This window comes from Maudiozyma barnettii (genome assembly GCF_903064755.1).
Source record: "Maudiozyma barnettii strain CLIB 1767 genome assembly, contig: KABA2_06, whole genome shotgun sequence".
Lineage (NCBI taxonomy): Eukaryota > Fungi > Ascomycota > Saccharomycetes > Saccharomycetales > Saccharomycetaceae > Maudiozyma > Maudiozyma barnettii.
This window is the reverse complement of record NW_024545243.1, coordinates 902,283-922,625: the sequence shown is the minus strand read 5'-3', so window position 1 is coordinate 922,625 and position 20,343 is coordinate 902,283. Positions and strand designations below refer to the sequence as shown.

Genomic DNA, 20,343 nt, shown 5'->3' with positions numbered 1-20,343 from the left:
ATCATTTCAATATATGTAAATACATATATATATATATTCTTACGTTAAAATTTATTCATATTAACCTCTATAGGTAGTTGGATCCCAAGAGCAGAAGACTTGATATTCATCATCATAGGTCATTTGAGTAATATCTTCATCAGAAATGGTGAAATCAAATACATCAATATTAGATAGTAATCTTTCCTCATGAGTAGTCTTTGGTAAAACAATGAAACCCTTTTGAATGGACCATTTGATTAGAATTTGTGCCGGTTGCTTACCATATTTTTTGGCAATTTTCATTAAAGCTGGATCGTTTAGTCTTTTACCTCTTGTCAATGGAGAATAAGCTTCAACTTCAATACCATTTTTGTGACAGAAGTTGACGATTTCTTTTCTTGTTAACCAAGGGTTTATTTCAACTTGATTAATAACAGGTTTTATTGTCATTTCATCCCATTTTAAAATCTCTTGTATATGTGGGACTCCATAGTTAGAAACACCGATTGATTTGACTACACCTTCATTCACAAGTTCTTGTAAGGCCTTCCACGTACCAAGTCTCAAGTTCTTGTTACTCTGTGGAGAATGAACTAATACTAAATCAATGTAGCCAATACCTTTTACTTGTTCTAAAGATTCTTTAATAGATTGTTTGGTATTTTCGTATCCATGACTAGGGTCTTTAACCTTGGTGGTGAAGAAAACATCTTTTCTTTTGTGGTTCTTCGGATCTTCTTTCAACCAACGGATAATACCTTTAGCTGCACCTTTCTCGTTTGCATACCATTGAGCTGAATCAAAATGACGATAACCAACTTTTAAAGCTTCGTAAACAATATTAGCTGTCTTGCTTTCGGGAGTTTGCCATAGTCCTAAACCAAGTTCAGGAATCTGCACGCCGTTGTTCAACGTTTTCAATTGTGGTAAGCCACTCATTTATTAAAGGGATATATTAATGCGTATGTATTTGACTATCTATATAAGATTAATCTTTAAAAGAGGGTAGGAATAGCCACATGATCATCAAGAGAGAGATCACATTCCTTGCTTTTATATAATCAAGTTCATAGGCAAGCTGACCCTTGTAAGGGGGCATCGCCGACTTGCCCCGTCGGTGTTATGTAAAAAAATTTCAGTTAACACTTACGTAAGGAAGTATTCGGGCTCTGAGAGATATTTTAGACACATATTGCATATCAAGTTATAGGCTGCGATCAAGTAGTTACTATTGTTTATTATTTTTCGTAGTCATTTATATTTGTTAGAATTGTGAAACCGTTTTTATATAATAATGAACTACCTTCTATATATATCCGTTGTGGTTTTGTTCGCATTGCACTCTAAGAATTCCAAGAGTGCAGTTCGGATTTAATCTCAATCTCAAAACGTGACCACCTCTCCTTGTACACAGTAATTATTGTTTAATCCTAGGCAAAATAATCTTATCCGAAACAACTGGCCGTAAAGGTGCTATATTTGAAACAAGCCTCAGTGTCTCTTATAGTCATTTTAGAGGGAATATCTCCGTTGAAAGTTTTTAGTCAGGTTCGTTTCGGCCGAAACTTTAAGTAAAATAGGTCAAGTCACGTGATATATGGTCAGGTTTCGGCCGAATAAATTAGTTAATCATCTTAATGAACATCGCAAACGATTTATGTATTGGGGATATCTGTCAGGCATACCAAAGCTGCTATTATAAGAACGTATATAAATACATGTCTGTAGCCACCCCAGAGGTGTTTTTAGAAATTTATTCCTCATTGAGGATTTAAAATTAAATTATTTTTGATAGCCTTGGGTGAGATTGTTGTTCAACGACATACTTGGTAACAGATATTATTTACTAATAATAATACTATACGTGTTTCTATATATTATTATATAATTTTTTGTTTTGAATTTCACATAAAATATTTAATATGAAGTTTGAAGGAAAGAATCATACTTATTTGACATTTTTTGTCATCGCAATGGCGTGTGCATTTGACACCAGTTGTGTAGCTGCAATGGTTGCGTTAAATGAGAATATTCAAAAAGAATTTTCAATATCTTATACTAAAGCCACATGGGGTCTAACAAGTTATGCAATCACATTTGCTGGTTTTATTGCATTTTTTGGTAGATTAGGTGATATTGCTGGGAACCATTATTTATTCACCATCTCAACTTTATTCTTTTCAATTTGTTCACTATTATGTGCAACAGTCCCAAATTTTGAAGCATTCGCAGTATTCAGAGCATTTCAAGGTATAGCAGGTGCAGGAATTGTACCCTCCAGTTATGCACTTATTCCAACTCTATTTGAAGATCCTGAAGTTATGGGACAATTTTTATCCATCCTATCCATTGTATTTGCTGCTTTCTTTGGTATCGGTTTTATCTTAGGTGGTGCCTTTGCAATGTCTAGTGATGGCTACAAAGGTCTATTTTATTTGGTATTTGCAGTTTTACTCTTAATATTTATCAGTAGTTTCTGGTTGATTCTACCATTAGGTAAACATCTATCCCCCGAAGATGATTATGATGAAAGCAATGGTTGGGCCGAAAAGAGACGTTTAATTAAATTACTTGATTATCCAGGTTCATTCTTATTTATTGCAGGTAGTATATTTATAGTTGTTGGACTGACAGAAGGTGGTGAATCGTGGAAGAAGCCTGTAGCATATGTATGTTTTATCGTTGGTATTGTCTTATTGTGGGTTTTCTTCACATACAACATATTTTTTTCATCATTTTTGGTGAGTTTGAAATGGGCACATTTGAATAAAATTTATCACTATATGAGTACGAGACAAATTTTAATTCCTCAACAAGTTATGAATCTTCCAAATTTCTGGCCTTCGATGATAACCTGTTTCTTAAATTATTGTTGTTTCCTTTCGAATTTTTATATTATCAATCAATATAGTTTGTTTGAAGAAAATAATAGTTCTATTATAGCTGCAATAAAATTACTTCCAATTGTTGTTGCTTTAGTTATGTCAAATTGTGTTTCTATATTCATTCCACACTCTTTGAGTCCTAAAAGGGGTATCATTGTTGGGTTTGTTTTTATGTTTGCATCATCTATCATTTTAATTCAAATTAAAGAAGTTCAAAAAGATTTATTTTGGAAGTTATTTTTTGTGACAGGTTTGATCTGTGGGTTTGGGTCGGGATTATATTTCCCATATATGTTACGCATAACTGTCGGTGAGGCACCTTTAGAATATAAAGGTATTACATCTGGTATAATGCAAACATTCGGTCAATTTGGATCTGAAGTTACTTTTTCAGTTTTAGCCTCTATTCTAGGTGAGTTGACAGGAACGAAAGCAGACATTAAATCGAGATTCCAAAATACTACATATTTTTCATTAGCAAGTAGTGCCTCTGGGTTATTAATTAGTGTTATCTTTTTAAGAGAACCTAAATCTACTGTTCATGAAATGAAAACTCAGGATAGTGGTGTTTCGATGAGTGAAGGTTACAACTCAGGAAGTGATCATATAGAAGACCTGGAGAAATGTGAATCAAAAATTTAAGTTAAAAACAATGATTTTTTACTAAAAAAAAAAGAGGTCAGTGAGTACTCTTTCTATGTTTTATTTTTGGTAGTTATGGTAATGCATACTACATTATAGCTGCAGGACGGATAATTTTGTTTTATCATTTATTTATTTTGAGCATAATCCGTAACTATATAGAACGCAAATCTAAGTTATTTCTAGTAGACCTATAAAATATGGTGGAAACTTTTCATATTATTTAACATGTACACACCATCGTTTTAAAGAAAGATGTAAACTATTATAAACTCCGAAATTTTTTTACATAAAAACGAAAGAGAAGGCTTGGAAACACTTGAAAATATTTAATCTTGGAAATATATTAGAGATAAAGGTTTACGTAATCTAAAAAATATTGACTGACTTACCATTCTTTGGCAACCAAATAACTTTGTCCATAACGCCAGAATCTTGTAAATCCTTCTTCAATGCATCTTCGTTTTGAGCAAAATGACTCCAAGCTTCAAAATGAAGCGGGATAATAAAGTTAGCGTCTAAGTCGTTAGCTAATACAGCAGCGTCCTTACCGTCCATTGTAATCTTGTATGGTTCAGGATGGTTCTCGTTAGCTGGTACAGTTGCTACACCGACATTGCATAATGCCGCTTTAACATTGTATTGTTCTTTGATCTTTTTCAATTCTGGTAAATAAATAGTATCTCCGGTGAAGTAAACGACATTAGGCTTTCCATTTGAACCTTTTCCTAAGGATTCGGTTTCAATAACAAAGCCAACAACTTCACCACCATCTAAATGTACACAAGGTGTTGCAGTAATAATAAATTTTTGACCTTGAAGTTCGATAGTTGTCTTTTCCCATGGTTTCATTCCTAATACACCTGGGTTACCTGCAAGGTTCTTGGCACCATCCATAGTAGTGAAAACATGACGACCATGCAATAAAGTTCTACCACTTGTATCCAAATTATCTGGATGGTCCTCGTGACTCAATAAAATTGCATCGATTGGAGGTAATTCATTGATTTTAATAGAAGGATCGATCGTCTTTTCTAGAACAGCAATTCCCATATCATATTTTTGAGGGACATCAAAACATGGATCAGTTAGGAAACGGACACCATTAATGTTAATGATTGTTGTAGCAACACCAATATAGGAAATTTCGACAGTCATGATTGTTATGTAGTGTGATTAATTAAATGGAAGGTTAAAGGGGATATTTGAAACTGTTTAAGATATATTCAGATTTAAAAACTCTTTGGTCTTCTATATTGGAAGATATTAGAAGTTAAAAGGAATTATAAATTTTTCAGATATCTAATCTGCATATTCATACGCTTTTTATACGACAATTCTGAAAGAATTAGCAATTCTTGATGGATTCTTATTACTCTCTCAATGGCATTGCTTATGTGATCTTAGAATAATTTACCAGTGGATTCGCTTGTCACGGCGACGGAAATAGAGCGGATATTACTAATATGCTTAGATTATGTAAATCATCAAACGTAATACAACTTTTATGAAAAATTGCAACTATCAAAAAACGAAAATGCAACTATCAAAAACGAAAATGCAACTATCAAAAAATAAGAAATTAATTTAAACGTTGACAAATCCTCTGTTCTTTTTATACTGATACGGATTATTCAAAATTGGTTGAGTCCTGGAGAGATATTACATAGCATTAGTAATTGTTTTACAGGCCGTGCAGAAATTTTTAATAATAAATTTTTGTATTTTTATGTGATTGACTATACAGAACTATGTATATATTTAAATCCAATATTGGGGAGAAAAAATAAGTAATAATAACTACAAAACAGATAACTTAGTTCATTTAATAACAGTAGTCATTTAGTTTTCTTTAATTATTCCTGTTGTTTTTTGATTGATTCTCTTAATGGGCAGTTTGGGTAACCTTACTCAAAATATCTTCGTAAGAAACTTCAGAGAAGTCAGTACCTTGAACATCAGCGTAGATACCGTTTAGGGCTCTTCTTAGAGCATCCTTAGAGGCAGCGTAGACCATTTTGGATCTAATTGGAGCAGTATCTGGAGACCAAGTGATGAAAACAATCTTAGATCTCTTACCTTCGGTTTCACTGATTTGATATTCGAAATCGTAAACAGCATATAGACAGTCGTTTTCTGGTAGTTTTTCCAAGAAAGCATCGTAAGAAGCATCAGTAGAAGTCTCCTTAACAACAATTTCAGTCTTAGCTTCGTTCAAACCAAATAGAATGAACTTGTATTTTTGACCTAACTTTAAATCGTTGAAAGCAGTTAGGGATTCGTCAGCGACAGCAACACTGCATTAAAAGGGGCAAAAAAATAGAAATAATAATAACAGAGAGAGTGTTGATATCATTCCACCAATAGCATAACCTCAACATCATCATCATCATCATATTCCATCAATTCAATGTTAGTAACGAGTTTCACTTTTTTCAATAACATACATTATCATTCGTCTTAAGTCACACATATCAATCTCTCTTCAAAGTAAAAGATAAAAATAGACACGTTCGCCCAATAACGTCAAATAGTATCCACTCAATTATATACATACCCAGATCTAGACATTTTGTATTAATGATTTTATTGTTTATTGGGGAGAATTGTTTTAACTTGTCTCTTACTTAGCTCAAAAATTAAAACTCCTTCTTATTTATATAATTGTAATCCTTTAATGTATACTTGCTTCCTAATTCGGTTTGTTACCTCCTTTAATTCAAGAAAATACTCGAAATTTGAAAAAGATGGAAGCCGCGTTGAAAATAGGGACAAGCTCGTTCAGAGCGATACGGTCACGTGGATGTTTAACCATACTAAGCCACGTAATCCCCTATAATGGATACATTGAAGTGCAGATTAAAAAGGTTATTGAGAATATATCAATCAACGGACTATAGTGTTCGTTACCATTCATGTATATTTGTCTCATACATTGTTGTTTGTTTTATAAAAAAAAAGGAATTTTATCATATATTAACAAATTAATTCTATTTAATGAATATACATTGAAGGACCGGTCGCCAGAATATCTATTTAGAGTTTAATTTCTTAACAAATGCTTCCTTTGCTAGAGATACCAAAGTCTCTAACTCACCACTTTTCTCACACATACTGTAAAATAAACTATTTTTATTCAATAGTAGAGAGTAAGGATGGTCATATTCCTTAACTTCACCAGCATCCATAACCAAAATCTTATCGTAATCGATAACAGATCTCAATCTGTGCGCAATAGTTAAAATGGTACTCTTATCAAATTCCTGTCTAATTGTTTCTTGAACCTTAGCATCAGACTCGTAATCAATGGATGCAGTTGCCTCATCCAAGAGTAAAATTTTTGGAGAACGTAACAAAGAACGGGCAAGACATAGTAATTGACGTTGACCCTGAGATAAATTTCCACCACCTTCAGTGACATTACTTTCTAAATCTAAGAATTTATTCACATTCTCAGATGTCACGGATGTTGTGTCATTATCAACAACATCAGATGCATCATCTAGGCGGTTATTTAATTCATTTTGAGTAACTAAATTAACACGTCTCAAAGCTGCAAAGATGTCGTTATCTTGGTATTCGTTGTATGGGTCTAAATTGCTCTTTATAGTACCTGCAAATAGGGTTGGGTCTTGTGGAATAATGGTTAATGCACGACGTAAATTATTCAAATTAATTGAGGTGATATCAATATTGTCAATCTTAATATAACCTGTTTCAGGATCCAAAAATCTAAAGAGAGCTGTTATAATGGTAGATTTCCCAGCACCTGTGCGACCAACCACACCAACTTTACTTTGTGGATCAACAATGAAAGAAACATTTTTAATCACCTTTGGTAAGTTAGCCGCGTATCTTAAGGATACATCACTGACTTCAATCCTACCATCCTGTGGCCAATTGACAGGTGGGTCGATATTATGTCCGTCTTCAGTTGATATATAAGGTTCTTGTTCGATATTCATATATTCTTTAACTCTTTCAACAGAATTCATATTCATTTCAACCTCTGCGTAAAATCTAACTAACCATAAGGCACCTTCGGTAAATGAAATTGCATAAGTTAATGAAATACCAGCCAACCCCGAGTCAAGATCGTTAATATTTAATAGAATAAAGATACCAGAACCAAATACAACAAATGCACCTACAACATCAATTCTGAATGATAACCATCTGTTAGCAACCCACATATAGAAAAATGGTTTATTGTTTTCATCTATCTTTAATAAGTTTTCTTTGATAAACCTGATTTCGTCACCGTATGCACGAATGGTAGTAACACCCACTAATGTTTCGGTAAAATGTTGATAAATTGGTGATTTTGTAATAGAGTCCAATCTCTTTAATTCACGAGAACCAGCCAGGTAAAAGTATCCGATTAAATAATACATGATACTGATCATAATAGCAATCGAAATAAATTGAGGTGTAATAAAAGTAATAAGCATGACAATTGCTATACACTCTACCAGAGAGTAGAAAGCACCGTTCATATATGGGGCAAGATCTTGGTCGATGGCCTCCATATCCTTGGAGAAACGATTCATAATTCTACCTATTGGGGTAGAATCGAAAAATCTTAATTTGGAATGTAGAACTTTGTTTAGTAATTTCTTAAAAATTCTTCTAGAGGCATTAATACCAGCAAGGAAATTGCAGAATGTTCTAGTACATCCAGCAATAGCTTCAATTAAACCAATTAGGAAGTAGATACTTAGGTAATAACGAGTAGAATGCTTTGTAGCTTGTTTAGTTTCAATAACATTATTGCTAAATGAAAATAACTTGTTTAACAAATGATTGATATTTGGTCTTAAATTGAAACCATTTGGAATCATTGTTTTGCTCATGGTAGTGACAGGTGTTAAGTAAGTAACAATGCTATTTTTAGTCACCCATTCACGGATCCACCAAGCTTCGGATATATTTGCTGCTTGACATAAGAAAAATAGAGAAGCCAAACCTAGAATAATTTTCCATCCACCAAAGATTTCAGCATACCACAAGTAGACATCCTTACCGACAACACCTTCAGCTTTTGTTTCTTTTTGAATTAGTTTACCGTCTTCTTCAGAATTAGCATTGTTATCAGTTGTGGCAATATTTTTACTTGAATCACCACTCTTTTGTTTATTAATCTGTTTGTTTAATGCGGCTGTCAAGCTAGTCATACTGACGTCATTTGGATTTTTCTTCGCTAGGTTAACTGATGACGCTTGTCTTGACAGAATACTACTCTTGACTAATTCATCATCACCTAATATACCCTTTTCTAAGAGGGTAAGTGGAACACCTTGGTCCTTAACCTGACCATCTTCCAAAACAACAACCAATTCCGCATTTCTTAAAGTCAGAGCAATATTATGTGAAACTAAAATACATGTTCTTCCAGACATAAGAGGACCGGTAATACAGTTATCATATATCCATAATGCAGTATGAGCATCCACAGCACTTAAACAATCATCTAGCAAAATGTGTCTAGAATCAGAATATAGAGCTCTTGCCAAAGAAATTCTTTGTTTTTGGCCACCAGATAATGTGATACCTTTCTCACCAATTTCAGTTGCATCACCAGCTTTGAGGATTTCAAAATCACGTTTCAAACTACAGGCTTCTACAACGGCTTGGTATCTAACTTCATCGTACTTGTTATTAAATAAAATGTTATTTCTAACTGTGTCATTCAACAACCATGCAGATTGTGAACAATAAGCAATTGAATTTGTTAAACCTTCGGAATCGATACGTAAATCTTGTCTGGCATCTAATGATGGAACAATAATTTTCCCATCAGCTAAATGCATTTCACCAAGCAAAGCCATCAATAAAGAGGTTTTACCAGACCCAGTTGGTCCGATAACGACATTCAGTTTACCGATCTTAAAGTCAATGTTTAGTTTTCTCAATTTAAACTCTTGAGATCCCTCACCCCAGCCAACAGTTGCATTATCAAATGCCAATCTATTACCATGTGTATCTATTGTTAGTTGATTATATTTTTCGGTATCAGCTTCATTTAAAAATTCTTGAACTCTGTCTAATGATACCTTAGATTGTATAACATAACTCAGCATATCGGATAGTCTGTCTAATGGATCTCTCAGTAAACTAAATAAGGACAAAGCAGTAAATGCAATAGGTGTGGTTAAAGTTTTACCTTCCACATATATGTAATACATGAAGGCAGTTGTAGTGACCAAAATTGGAGTTAAAAAGAAAAAGAATGAACTGGCAACCCAAGCCACTGATCTGTATATCAGATATCTTAATTCCTCCTCTCTGATTTCATTGATTTCATCAGAAAAATTGTCTTCCCATGAAAAAAATTTGATAATTCTGATAGCTTGAAGAGCTTCGTTTAATTTCTGGATACGTTTGTCAGTGATTTGAAGATTTTTCTTTTGAAGTTCACCTATAATGTTGGCTAATTTGAAATTGATTGGTAACGCCGAAACAATAACGACAGCACCAATGATTGCTGAGACTCCGATTAAGTTGTAAAGTAAAACAAGTGCAATAACTGTCATCACGATGGCCTCAACAAAAGAGTGCAAATAGGCACATATTTCTGAAATCTTAAATGCATCCACAGCCATTAAGTTAATAATTTGACCTAATTTGGCAGAAGATTCTGTGGATTCTTCGTCACCTTCTAATTTTTTGGCATCAATTAAGATTTCAGGATCAGTTTCGCCGGATGTTTCTGGAGTTGGAGTATTTTCTTGAGAATTATCTTTATTTTTTTCAGACTTCGTTTGAATCATCTTTCTTAAGGCCTTAGAATAAATTTCTGAAACAATAATACTCTTCATTCTAATACATACCCTTCTACCAAAAAATAGCGCCTGGCCATTTGCAACAGCAACCAAAAGTTTACAAGTGAACATTAAAATAACATACAACCACGCCACACTGACTGGGGCTGAATCTTGATCATCAACATATTCCAGAATTTTTTTCAATAACAGCGTAGGTGAAAAAGTTAAGAAACTGGCAATAATAGCCCAAAAAGCCTGAATAGTCAAATACTTTTTAAAAAACAGAATAAGATTGACAGAAAAAGTTCGCTTGTTTGTAAAAGAATGAACATAATTTCTAAATTTCTTCAAAACGAAGATAGAATAATCGTCCATCGATAGGCCCCAAACATCTTCTTGTTCAACAACATGATTGTGGGCAAACCACACAAATTTGTCTAACCAAGTCCAACATATAAAACTTGCAATAGATGTAGTTGATTCCGGTGAAGGAATTATGTGTTTGTCTGTCTTATATGATATAACATAATTGTTTCTCAGTGGTGCAAAAAACAATAGGAGAAACAAGATACCATTGTTAACAAATTGAGAAATATAATATTTTCTGATTGTTTCAGATTGGATACTATGAATTAGTACGGAACGAAATGGAATAGTTGCCCCTACGAAGCAGAATAAATATGAAACAAATGATATCATCCAGATATTGCCGACGTATTTATTAAGAACTGTTATCGATTGATTGATATTTAATAATCTTAGTGTCACTATGATAGTTAAAAATAGCCATTGGATTAATCCCATAATAGTACCCCTATAATTAAACTCTTCGCGATAAGAGGAATGTTTATTTCTGTTAATCATAACTGAAGCATGTATTATAAATTGAGAAATCACAATCATAAATTCTATTACGACTCTAGTCTTTTCCGTGAAATTCCTAGTAACTAAGCTTGGTATACCATGAGGCTCACCATTTAATTTGGTTAAAGACAATTTCTCGATTGAAAAATGTTTTTCTTTGAGTAAGTCACCTTCAGATATTTTATTAACAGAAGAGTAATTTCTGTTTTGTGCACCCTCACGTTCAGAGGATGGCAACAGAAGAGGTTGGCTTTCATCGGTTACCTCGCCACAGGTCTCTTGTTTTTTCAAATTTACTAAATGCTGTATAAAATCATCCTTCTTCAACTGTAATATATTATAACTGTGGTAGTGAGACCAGATATTAAATGTAAGAAAGTAACATCCCCCAATGGTAAGCATTAACGGTATTATAAAGTTCACGTATGTTATTCTACCATATTGGGTCACATCATCGTAATCCCAAATTGGTTTTGAATCTGTACTATTAAAAAAGGTTGAATCCATCTTACGTACAATTCAAAATGCAATCCTAGATATAATTATTTGTTATTTAAATTTTCTTTTTAAATTTGTATAATATAATCGACTAGTTTAAAAATCACTTAGAGAATAATAAAGTTAGTTTTTATTCTAAAATAAATTACTCAATGATGTTTCTAAAAATAAAACTTCCTTTTTGAGGAAAGATTTTAAACTGTAAGTATGGTTAAGTGTTGAAATTGAGCTTTAAATACAATTACCAAGTGAGCTTTAGTAACGATGTTATATCTAATAGATAGTAAAGAGTGAAGGTAAATAAATTATATAGATTACAGCTTTATTTTGATTAGAGAGAAAATTTTGTTTCTTGCATTTTTACACCGCCTTTCTCTATTGTAGCAAACACTAGACAGGTTTTTTTTATCTGGCTGCGCCGGTAATAATAGTCGTAGAGATAACAGCGATGAGATAATAATCAGAAATTCTGAAAAATTTTAGATATGGAAAGATAGGGAAACGCATACAAACGTCAATGACACATTTTGCAACTGATGGTTGCTCCATATTAAAGTACTCTATTGTTCTAATGATGCGATAATGAGTCATGGTATTAGGAGAAAGGTAAGAAAACAATATTGATAGATAACCTCCAATTGGATTAAGCATTGTGTATTTCGTTTCCCAATGCTGGTTTAACCAATTGAATAGCATTATGTGTCATAACAATGTGAAAAATTCTACGATATTTATCTGTTACATCTTAGTTACAGATATTATAGTTGTTGGTACCGAGCTATCATTGTGCTCCTCTTTGTCTATTGCGAAGTCCACCATAAGTTTTCTGTTTTTTAGTATCATTCCCTGTAAGCCTTCGACCTTTTGTTGTATCGTTTCTTCCGGTCCTAAATTTTCATAAGTAACGAAAGAATAGCCTCTATTCGTATTGTGAGATATGAATATTCTTCCAGTTGTTAAATCTTGTAACCTTCCCTTTGGTAATGAAACATCTCTTCCCTTTACTTTCAAGAACTCTGCCAATTCCTTCTTAGTAATATCATATGGTATATTTTTGATAAATATAGTTTTTTCACTTTTTTTGATCTGTAATGTGTGTTGTTTTGTATCAGTATTTGAACTTGCGAGATCTTTTGAAGTATGTTTACTTTTGACAAATTCTTTCTCGACAGGTTTCTTTTCATCATTAACCTTGATTTGTGTATTCTTTGGGAAACTTTTCGGATAATTTTCTTCTTCCTTCTTAGTATCTTTCTTGACATTTGTTGAAATATGAGGACCTGTTGGTTCAAGTTTAGCAACATCAGATGTTTTGATTCTTTTTTCATCGATATTTTCAATGTCTTCCAGATTTGATTCCTTAGTCCCCACTTTTTCGAAAAACAGTGATTTATTACCAAACAATTGGTTGTTATAATATCTTGTATTTAATTCGTTAATATTGATATCAACGTTAAAGGACACAAATGCGAACTTAATCACTTTTATTTGACCAGCAACTTTGATTTTAGTGGTACGTAACAATATATTTAGAACTTCCTTTTCATCCTTAAAGTAAGATTGTAAGTCTTTCTTTGTGCATTCGATAGGAATATTACCAATATAAATAGAGCTTTTCCCTGGTTCAAATTTCTTTTTGGGTTTAGCTTTTGTTTTTAGTTTTTCCTTAATGTTAGTTGTATCCTTCAAAACGATTTCTTTAGGTGGTAATTCAAGTTCCATTGTGGATAAATGGGTTACTGTGCAGATACAATTTGAAGGAAACCGTACTCGGAGTTAGTTGATTGTTAGTTAAAATCAAACTGGTTATAGAATATTTGGTGTTCATTCAAGGTGGCAAATAACGTATCTTCGTTTTTTGTTCCCCTTTTATATATATACAAAATTCGGAGTATTAGGATAAAGCGGACGATTAGCCGCTCAGGTTCACAGAATCGACATATGTATAATGGAAAACGAGTTTCAACCAAATTAAATTATATACGAATTAAAGAAAGAGGTATTTACGTACTTATATGTATGTATGTAGGTATGTACGTTGTTTTTTGTTCGTCTTTTAAAAGATGCTAAAATTTGAATTAATATTATAGAAAAAAGAGGATGTATAAAATCGAAAATTATTTAATATAGTATTATTAATTAAATTAAGCAGAGGCAGAAGCCTTAGCCTTCTTGGCGGTCTTGTCTTGAGCCTTAGCACCCATGATACCACCACCCCAGTGCTTCTTGTTTTCGTCGTACTTGTCGGCGAAGTTAGCGTTGATAGTTGAGACAAGCTTAGCTAGAGCAGCTTCGTCTTCTGGCTTGACTTCAGTCAAAGCAGCGACGGCAGAGGTCTTTTGGTTAACTAGAGTACCTAATCTGGCCTTACCCTTGACAATAGCGTATGGAACACCCATCTTCTTACATAGAGCTGGTAGGAAGATAACTAATTCGATTGGGTCAACATCGTTAGCAATCAAGACTAGTTGAGTCTTCTTGTTTTCAATCAAGGAGACAACGTGGTTTAGACCGTATTTGACGACGAATGGCTTTGGAGAAGCTTCTTGTCTGGTCTTACCTTCAGCAATAGCGGCAGCTTCCTTGGTCAATCTTTCCTTCTTTTCAGCAGAGGTTTCTGGTCTGTACTTGTTGAATAGCTTGAAAGTTTCAGAAGCGGTGTTTCTGTCTAGAGTGTGTTGGAATTGAGCAATGGTTGGAGGAACCTTCAATCTCATGTTTAGAATCTTCTTTTGTCTTTGTAGTCTGACATATTCTGGCCATTTGACGTATCTAGACAAGTTTCTCTTTGGTTGAACGGCTTGACCGATACCGAAGTTCTTTGGAGTAGAGTTGGTTAGTGGGTTCTTAGCCTTAGAAGTCTTGTTAGACTTAGCACCGAATGGAGCTGGAGCAACTTTCTTACCTGGAGCCATTTTTGATGATTTTGCTTTTAGTTTGTTCGACCTCTTTAATCAAGAAAAAGTCTATTCAATAAAATATAAAAAGTACTAATTATATATAATCAACATCTAAATAAATATTTTATTATCAATTCAAGTTAATAATCATTACAATGTAAGCAGTATCTCATCCATCGCTTAGGTTGGCTTAGATTTCCAAGCATTCATCTCCCATAGAAAATATTATGATATTCAATGTTCACTAAACGTTCGCTATCAAGAAACTGGAACTGTAAGTGATGATGCACTGATTGATATTGCTAATTCTAATAGCAAAGGAAGCGATTAGTATAACCTGACATTCCTTCAAAATTATTTCTCTACGCTGATTCTCTATGTATTTTGGTTATTGTTGCAAATTAGCGAATTTTCACTCTCAGAATATATTGCATTTTACACTTGCAGTCTTTCATTTTTGTTCACTCAAGGTAGTGTATGCGTCGGTAACAACGAAAATATATATTAAAAAACAAAAATTGTATTTTTATTAAAAATATTTCTAAAATGTAAATAGTGGGTGTGTGGGTGTGACACCCACACACCCATCCAAAACAGTCACATAAGTTTTCTTTTCAGAAATCAGAAAGATCGTAAAAGGATATGATATCTTAACGTACCAACGACGGTAGATATTTATGTTGAACAACTTTCTTTCAGTTGATGTTTAAGGAAATAAAAATAGGAATTTGATTTTTATGAATATATGACTATTGGTACAAGAATTTTAACAAGAAGTAGGAGGGGGTGGCTTAGTTGAGAATAATAGCCAGTTTAGGTAATTATATGTAGTAATTATATGTTAACCTCATTTATTCACAGGTTGTTATACCAACCATAACGATATACTCGTTTGAAATAAAATATTTCATGGTTTAATTTAATATAGAAAGGAACAATGCTGATATTGGTGCCTTAGTATTGTAGATTTAAAGTTTTAATTGCACCTGTTAACACAACAACTAGCAATTAATCTGTGGAATTAAAGAGGTATAACTGCGGAATATATGTTATTGAACTACAAACACCGTTTTCAAAGACCTTTTTTTGGGCTTACTTGAATTAGGTAATGTATCCAAAAACAGTTTAGTTAACTTTCTTGTCTTATGTACTCGTTTAAAATATGTATAAGCTAAAAAGAAAAGAGAAAAGAATAAAGACTCCATAATTTAAACTTACCAACTAATTAATAAAATAGGACTATGCCAAAAAATATGATGAGTAGGAAAACCTAGTTTGAATTGAACACAAGTGTAGGAGAGAAAAAGAACTACTAACCAATAGATGAAAAGGAGTAGTAAAGTTTGAAATCGCATTGTTTAAGTGTAAAACTGTCTGGTCATAAAACATTACCTATTATAGTCACATACATAAACGAAGACAGAACAATCGGAATAGAATGTCCATAATAAAACCTTCTATTGCAGCCAAGACACAGTAAATTTTCCTTTTTTAACTAGTTCAATAAACGAGTTGATTATATCTCGTATTTAGAGATCAAAATTAAGAAACAAGAACGAATGGTTGCATTTATCTTATGTCTTGACCTACAAATAGGCCTAGTGGTACCTTAAACACTTGGTTGCCTCTTTCTGGAACAAAAATAAAAATGAATAGTGTGAGCAGAACCTGCAATTACATGCAGCAGCTCTCATAGTCATTGTTACCATGACGTTCTCGATATTCTCAGATTGAATGTGAAGGAGCAAAGAAGACACAGGTACACGATTTTTGCCTGCGCGGAGGAACCTTTTACAGTAAATTACCGCAGCCACTTTCTAACAAATTTCGTTCATTGAATTTTTGATATGCATAAATAACTTCATGTTGCCATGAACGACAAAGGTGACAGCAAATGAATAAAAATAAACCAGGTACGAGAGCATTTTCAATAAAATTAGAATGAGTTATCGTTTAATTCATATATATATTTTTTTCTTAAGGTTGTGATTCAAGGTAGTTTATTAAGAAAATTCTGAATTGGTTTTATTTTTTAAGTTAAAAACCTCAGAATTGTTGGGTAGTAAAGTTAACCATACTACAGCATTCGTTTATTTCAAATTGTTGGGTTAACTCTAAAATATAAACTGAAAAAGAAAGAAGTTAAGAAATGGAATAGGGGTATTTGCCATAGTGAGATAACCTTAAAAATGTTGGAACAACGAAATACTAATACAATTTTGAGACAGCTATACATTTTCGAATTAAACAAAATTAAAGAATGATACTTCTCTCGATTTTGAAGTTCATGAGGCATGGAAGATAAATGTATAAAAGGAGGATATAAGTTGTCTCTAATTCAAATTTAAAATTGTTCTCTTCTTTCTATTTTCCTCATAAAAAATAAAAAATTCATCATCTAACGATAACAACAATCCAACCAACCCACTTTACCTAACTACCTAACAATGAACTTCAAACTATCCGCCCTAACTGCTCTAGCCGTTGCCTCTGTTGCCACTGCCGCTACCACCACCATTACTCCATATGAAGTTGCTGAAATGGATGCTATTATGCAAGATGCCAAGGCTCACTTGTTCTCTTACATGTTGCTAGTCACTAGTGGTAAGCTATCCATGAGCGACCTACCAGCTGGTATTGTTGAGGTTGCCGAAGCTGCCATCAACAACGAAGCCGGTTACACTTCTTTGTACACTGAAGTTGATTTTGCTGCTGTCTCCTCCATGGTTACTGCTCTACCATGGTACTCTTCCAGACTTCTACCAGAAATCAATTCCATCTACTCCCAAGAACTTGCTACTGCTACTTTGTTATAAGCAAATTCTTTGTCGGACTGAAATTAACTTCCTTCATTGTGATGACTTTCTGAAATGAACAACATTTATTTCAAACCCATTTTTTTATCTAACATTAACTAAACTTTTATATAAATGAGCTCTATAAAATTTATAAAATCTAAAAAAAATATTTTTGCAAAAAATAAAAACAAAATGGGATTGATCTTTTGAGGTTTATACCCAACTATATATGTATGAGCTCACCCACCTCTCTAAATATGTGTCTTTATATGATTGATTATCTCCTATTATATATTTTGTATTGCATTGATGAAAGCACCACCAGATAGCGCCATCGCATTGTTCAGGTTCTATAACAAATATACTCTGAACAGGTTTGGGTAATATCACGCCCATATCAGGAACTATGCATAATTTTGTAACTAATAATCCTGAAACATCAGTAAATTCATGTTGTAATTGAATGTAAAGTGTTGGTTCTCTATATATTTCACTATATTCGATCCTTAAAATGACAACTGAAGCTCCTGTAGCATCTAAGATTCGATTATTAGCTTTGAAATAAATAGTGAAAATAATCGTACTAAAATTGAAGGTAATGCAGTCACTTCTGGCTTGAAATACCTTAGATTGGTACAATTGAGATAATTGCGTTTTATATTCCTCCAATGAGAGCATATATTTATTTCAACAGTTTGTATTATTACTTGCCCCCCTATTCTCTATTTCTTTCACTTTAGTTAGGTTAGATAAATTGAACAAACATATCGAAATAATATATCATTATGTGTTCCTTCTTTAAGAAAATGACGACACCGTTTTGATTGTTCCATGTAGTCATCAGTTGTTGAAAGTATTTTCAATGTAAATACTAAACTCGATTGCGGTTCTTAAAAAAAAAACAGTGGATGGGATGAGGAAGAAGAAAATATTTTAAGGTAAAGTTAGTATTGATATCATAATATAAGAATAACTTTGATGTCTCGACCATAAGTTATATATATTGTTTAATGTAGTATGTATATAAAGGAAGACCAATTACTTTTCGTCGGTATACAGAACCATAATTAAAAAGAACCATTGTGGTGTGACGATAAAAAAACATTATGCGTACTTTTGGTTGTAAAGTATAAGATACATAACCATATCCAATGATTCTAATATCATCATATTTTGAATTGATATATTTTTGAAGTAAAAATGAATTTCGTTGTAATTTTTATAAAAAAAATTAAAACAATTAAATTTTAGCTTGAGCAGTAGTACTTTATAGATGGAAGTACCCTTGCTCCGATAAACAAAAGTATTAAAGTGATAATCTGTCACATAATAAAAAACTATAAAACGTAATGAATTATTTTTTCATTATTATATAAATATGTTATGGAATAAATAATAAGTTTGGAAATAAATAAAGATTAAATAAATGGATGGGCTAGATACCTTTTTCAAAGGAAACAGTTAATCTGCTAACGAAAAAATATTTATTTTCAATGAGAAGTAAGCCCATACCTTTTAATTCAATCTATTGAAAGGTACAATATATATATAGGATGAAGAGGATAACAAAACGACATAACAAACATCAAAAATCACATAAATTAATCCATTCTGCTAAAACTTTTTTTTAAACTGGTAAATGTAGAATAAAAATATGGGAAATAAATTAATGTCATATCAATCCAGATCATCTAGAGAGCTAGTTGTTTCTTGATCTCTGCAATGGAACGACCTGGGTTCAAACCCTTTGGACATGTCTTAGTACAGTTCATAATAGTGTGGCATCTGTATAGAGACATCGAGTTTTCTAACATACTTTGTCTCATCTTAGTGGCTTGATCTCTTGAGTCGATCAACCAACGATAAGCTTGCATCAATACTGCTGGACCCAAGTATTCTTCTTGGTTCCACCAATAGGAAGGACAAGAAGTAGAACAACAAGCACATAGAATACATTCGTAAAGACCATCTAATTTCTTACGGTCGTCAATAGATTGAAGGATCTCCTTCCCATCAGCTGGATAATCCTTTCTGTGCAAATATGGTTTAATGGATTTGTATTGTTGGTAGAAGTTTGTTAAATCTGGAACCAAATCCTTAACAATATACATGTGAGGTAGAGGATATATCTTAGTTTGTTTGGATTCATCTTGATCAATTCTACACAGACATGCCAAAGTATTTCTACCACCGATATTCATTGCACATGAACCACAGATACCTTCTCTACAAGATCTTCTGAAAGTTAAAGTTGCATCTTGTTCATTCTTGATCTTCAACAAAGCGTCTAGAATCATAGGACCACAGTTGTTCAAATCAACTTGGTAAGCCTTCAACTGAGGTTTTTCAGCTGGTTTATCTGGGTTCCAACGATAAATCTTAAAGGTCTTTAATCTCGAAGTGGTTGCTTTTGGAGCAGATGCAGCAGCAGATGCCAAACCTCTTCTTGAAAGAAGACTGTATGCGTTTCTAGCTAATAATGTCATGGTTTATTGGGATTTTTTTTAAAAATATGAAAACAAAATGGTCTTATAGTAATGAGGTCAGTATAGCTCTAAATAATATTTTATCTATCACACAGTATCAAATAGAGAGGGAGAGATATAACTTTTTCTTTGTATAATAACAAACACTTTTCTTTAATAAGAACAAATATATCTGGTGATTAGTTATTATAATAATATTAATAATATTTTCCTAAATAAATATTAGATATTATATACAATGTTCAAGTTAGAAACTTTTCAATCAAAGTTGGTTTCAAGTCCTTTATGTAAAGGGAAACTGTTATATATAAAAGTTGGCTCTCCCCTTGGCCTCCCCCGCTCTCACCGAGACAAACGGAGCGACTCTTTTTCCACATAACTAGATTATTGAAATTAGCGTATGAGAGAGGAGCGAAGTAATACAAAAAATGCGCGCAAGTTTTCAAATTTGTATATGCAAATTTGCGTGTTCACAATAGTAGTAGAATTAGAATTATTTTTTAATTTTCTGCATACGAAACTTC

The 20,343-nt window shown here is 32.8% G+C and overlaps 10 protein-coding genes across 10 annotated transcripts; 2 read left to right on the top strand and 8 right to left on the bottom strand.

Annotated features, from left to right (window-relative positions):
* Positions 1–60: 60 nt before the first annotated feature.
* On the bottom strand, positions 61–921 carry KABA2_06S08998 (aldo/keto reductase family protein; the record flags this gene model as incomplete). The annotated part of the gene is made up of 1 exon (XM_041551499.1): positions 61–921. One exon carries the CDS (start codon positions 919–921, stop codon positions 61–63), a length of 861 nt encoding a protein of 286 aa, XP_041407433.1.
* Positions 922–1,904: 983 nt separating this feature from the next.
* On the top strand, positions 1,905–3,509 carry KABA2_06S08976 (uncharacterized protein; the record flags this gene model as incomplete). Its single annotated transcript, XM_041551498.1, has 1 exon — positions 1,905–3,509. One exon carries the CDS (start codon positions 1,905–1,907, stop codon positions 3,507–3,509), a length of 1,605 nt encoding a protein of 534 aa, XP_041407432.1.
* A 369-nt stretch (positions 3,510–3,878) lies between these two features.
* On the bottom strand, positions 3,879–4,667 carry KABA2_06S08954 (MBL fold metallo-hydrolase; the record flags this gene model as incomplete). The annotated part of the gene is made up of 1 exon (XM_041551497.1): positions 3,879–4,667. One exon carries the CDS (start codon positions 4,665–4,667, stop codon positions 3,879–3,881), a length of 789 nt encoding a protein of 262 aa, XP_041407431.1.
* Positions 4,668–5,394: 727 nt separating this feature from the next.
* Positions 5,395–6,080, bottom strand: COF1 (cofilin; the record flags this gene model as incomplete). Its single annotated transcript, XM_041551496.1, has 2 exons — positions 5,395–5,806; positions 6,067–6,080. 2 exons carry the CDS (start codon positions 6,078–6,080, stop codon positions 5,395–5,397), a joined length of 426 nt encoding a protein of 141 aa, XP_041407430.1.
* A 461-nt stretch (positions 6,081–6,541) lies between these two features.
* On the bottom strand, positions 6,542–11,644 carry YBT1 (bile acid-transporting ATPase YBT1; the record flags this gene model as incomplete). The annotated part of the gene is made up of 1 exon (XM_041551495.1): positions 6,542–11,644. One exon carries the CDS (start codon positions 11,642–11,644, stop codon positions 6,542–6,544), a length of 5,103 nt encoding a protein of 1,700 aa, XP_041407429.1.
* A 729-nt stretch (positions 11,645–12,373) lies between these two features.
* Positions 12,374–13,357, bottom strand: RNP1 (Rnp1p; the record flags this gene model as incomplete). Its single annotated transcript, XM_041551494.1, has 1 exon — positions 12,374–13,357. The coding sequence occupies one exon, from the start codon at positions 13,355–13,357 to the stop codon at positions 12,374–12,376; it is 984 nt and encodes a 327-aa protein (XP_041407428.1).
* A 422-nt stretch (positions 13,358–13,779) lies between these two features.
* Positions 13,780–14,550, bottom strand: RPL8B (60S ribosomal protein eL8; the record flags this gene model as incomplete). The annotated part of the gene is made up of 1 exon (XM_041551493.1): positions 13,780–14,550. One exon carries the CDS (start codon positions 14,548–14,550, stop codon positions 13,780–13,782), a length of 771 nt encoding a protein of 256 aa, XP_041407427.1.
* A 2,432-nt stretch (positions 14,551–16,982) lies between these two features.
* Positions 16,983–17,351, top strand: PAU17 (seripauperin PAU17; the record flags this gene model as incomplete). The annotated part of the gene is made up of 1 exon (XM_041551492.1): positions 16,983–17,351. The coding sequence occupies one exon, from the start codon at positions 16,983–16,985 to the stop codon at positions 17,349–17,351; it is 369 nt and encodes a 122-aa protein (XP_041407426.1).
* Positions 17,352–17,546: 195 nt separating this feature from the next.
* Positions 17,547–18,011, bottom strand: ATG10 (E2-like conjugating enzyme; the record flags this gene model as incomplete). The annotated part of the gene is made up of 1 exon (XM_041551491.1): positions 17,547–18,011. The coding sequence occupies one exon, from the start codon at positions 18,009–18,011 to the stop codon at positions 17,547–17,549; it is 465 nt and encodes a 154-aa protein (XP_041407425.1).
* Positions 18,012–19,024: 1,013 nt separating this feature from the next.
* SDH2 (succinate dehydrogenase iron-sulfur protein subunit SDH2) lies at positions 19,025–19,819 on the bottom strand (the record flags this gene model as incomplete). The annotated part of the gene is made up of 1 exon (XM_041551490.1): positions 19,025–19,819. The coding sequence occupies one exon, from the start codon at positions 19,817–19,819 to the stop codon at positions 19,025–19,027; it is 795 nt and encodes a 264-aa protein (XP_041407424.1).
* Between the last annotated feature and the right edge of the window lie 524 nt (positions 19,820–20,343).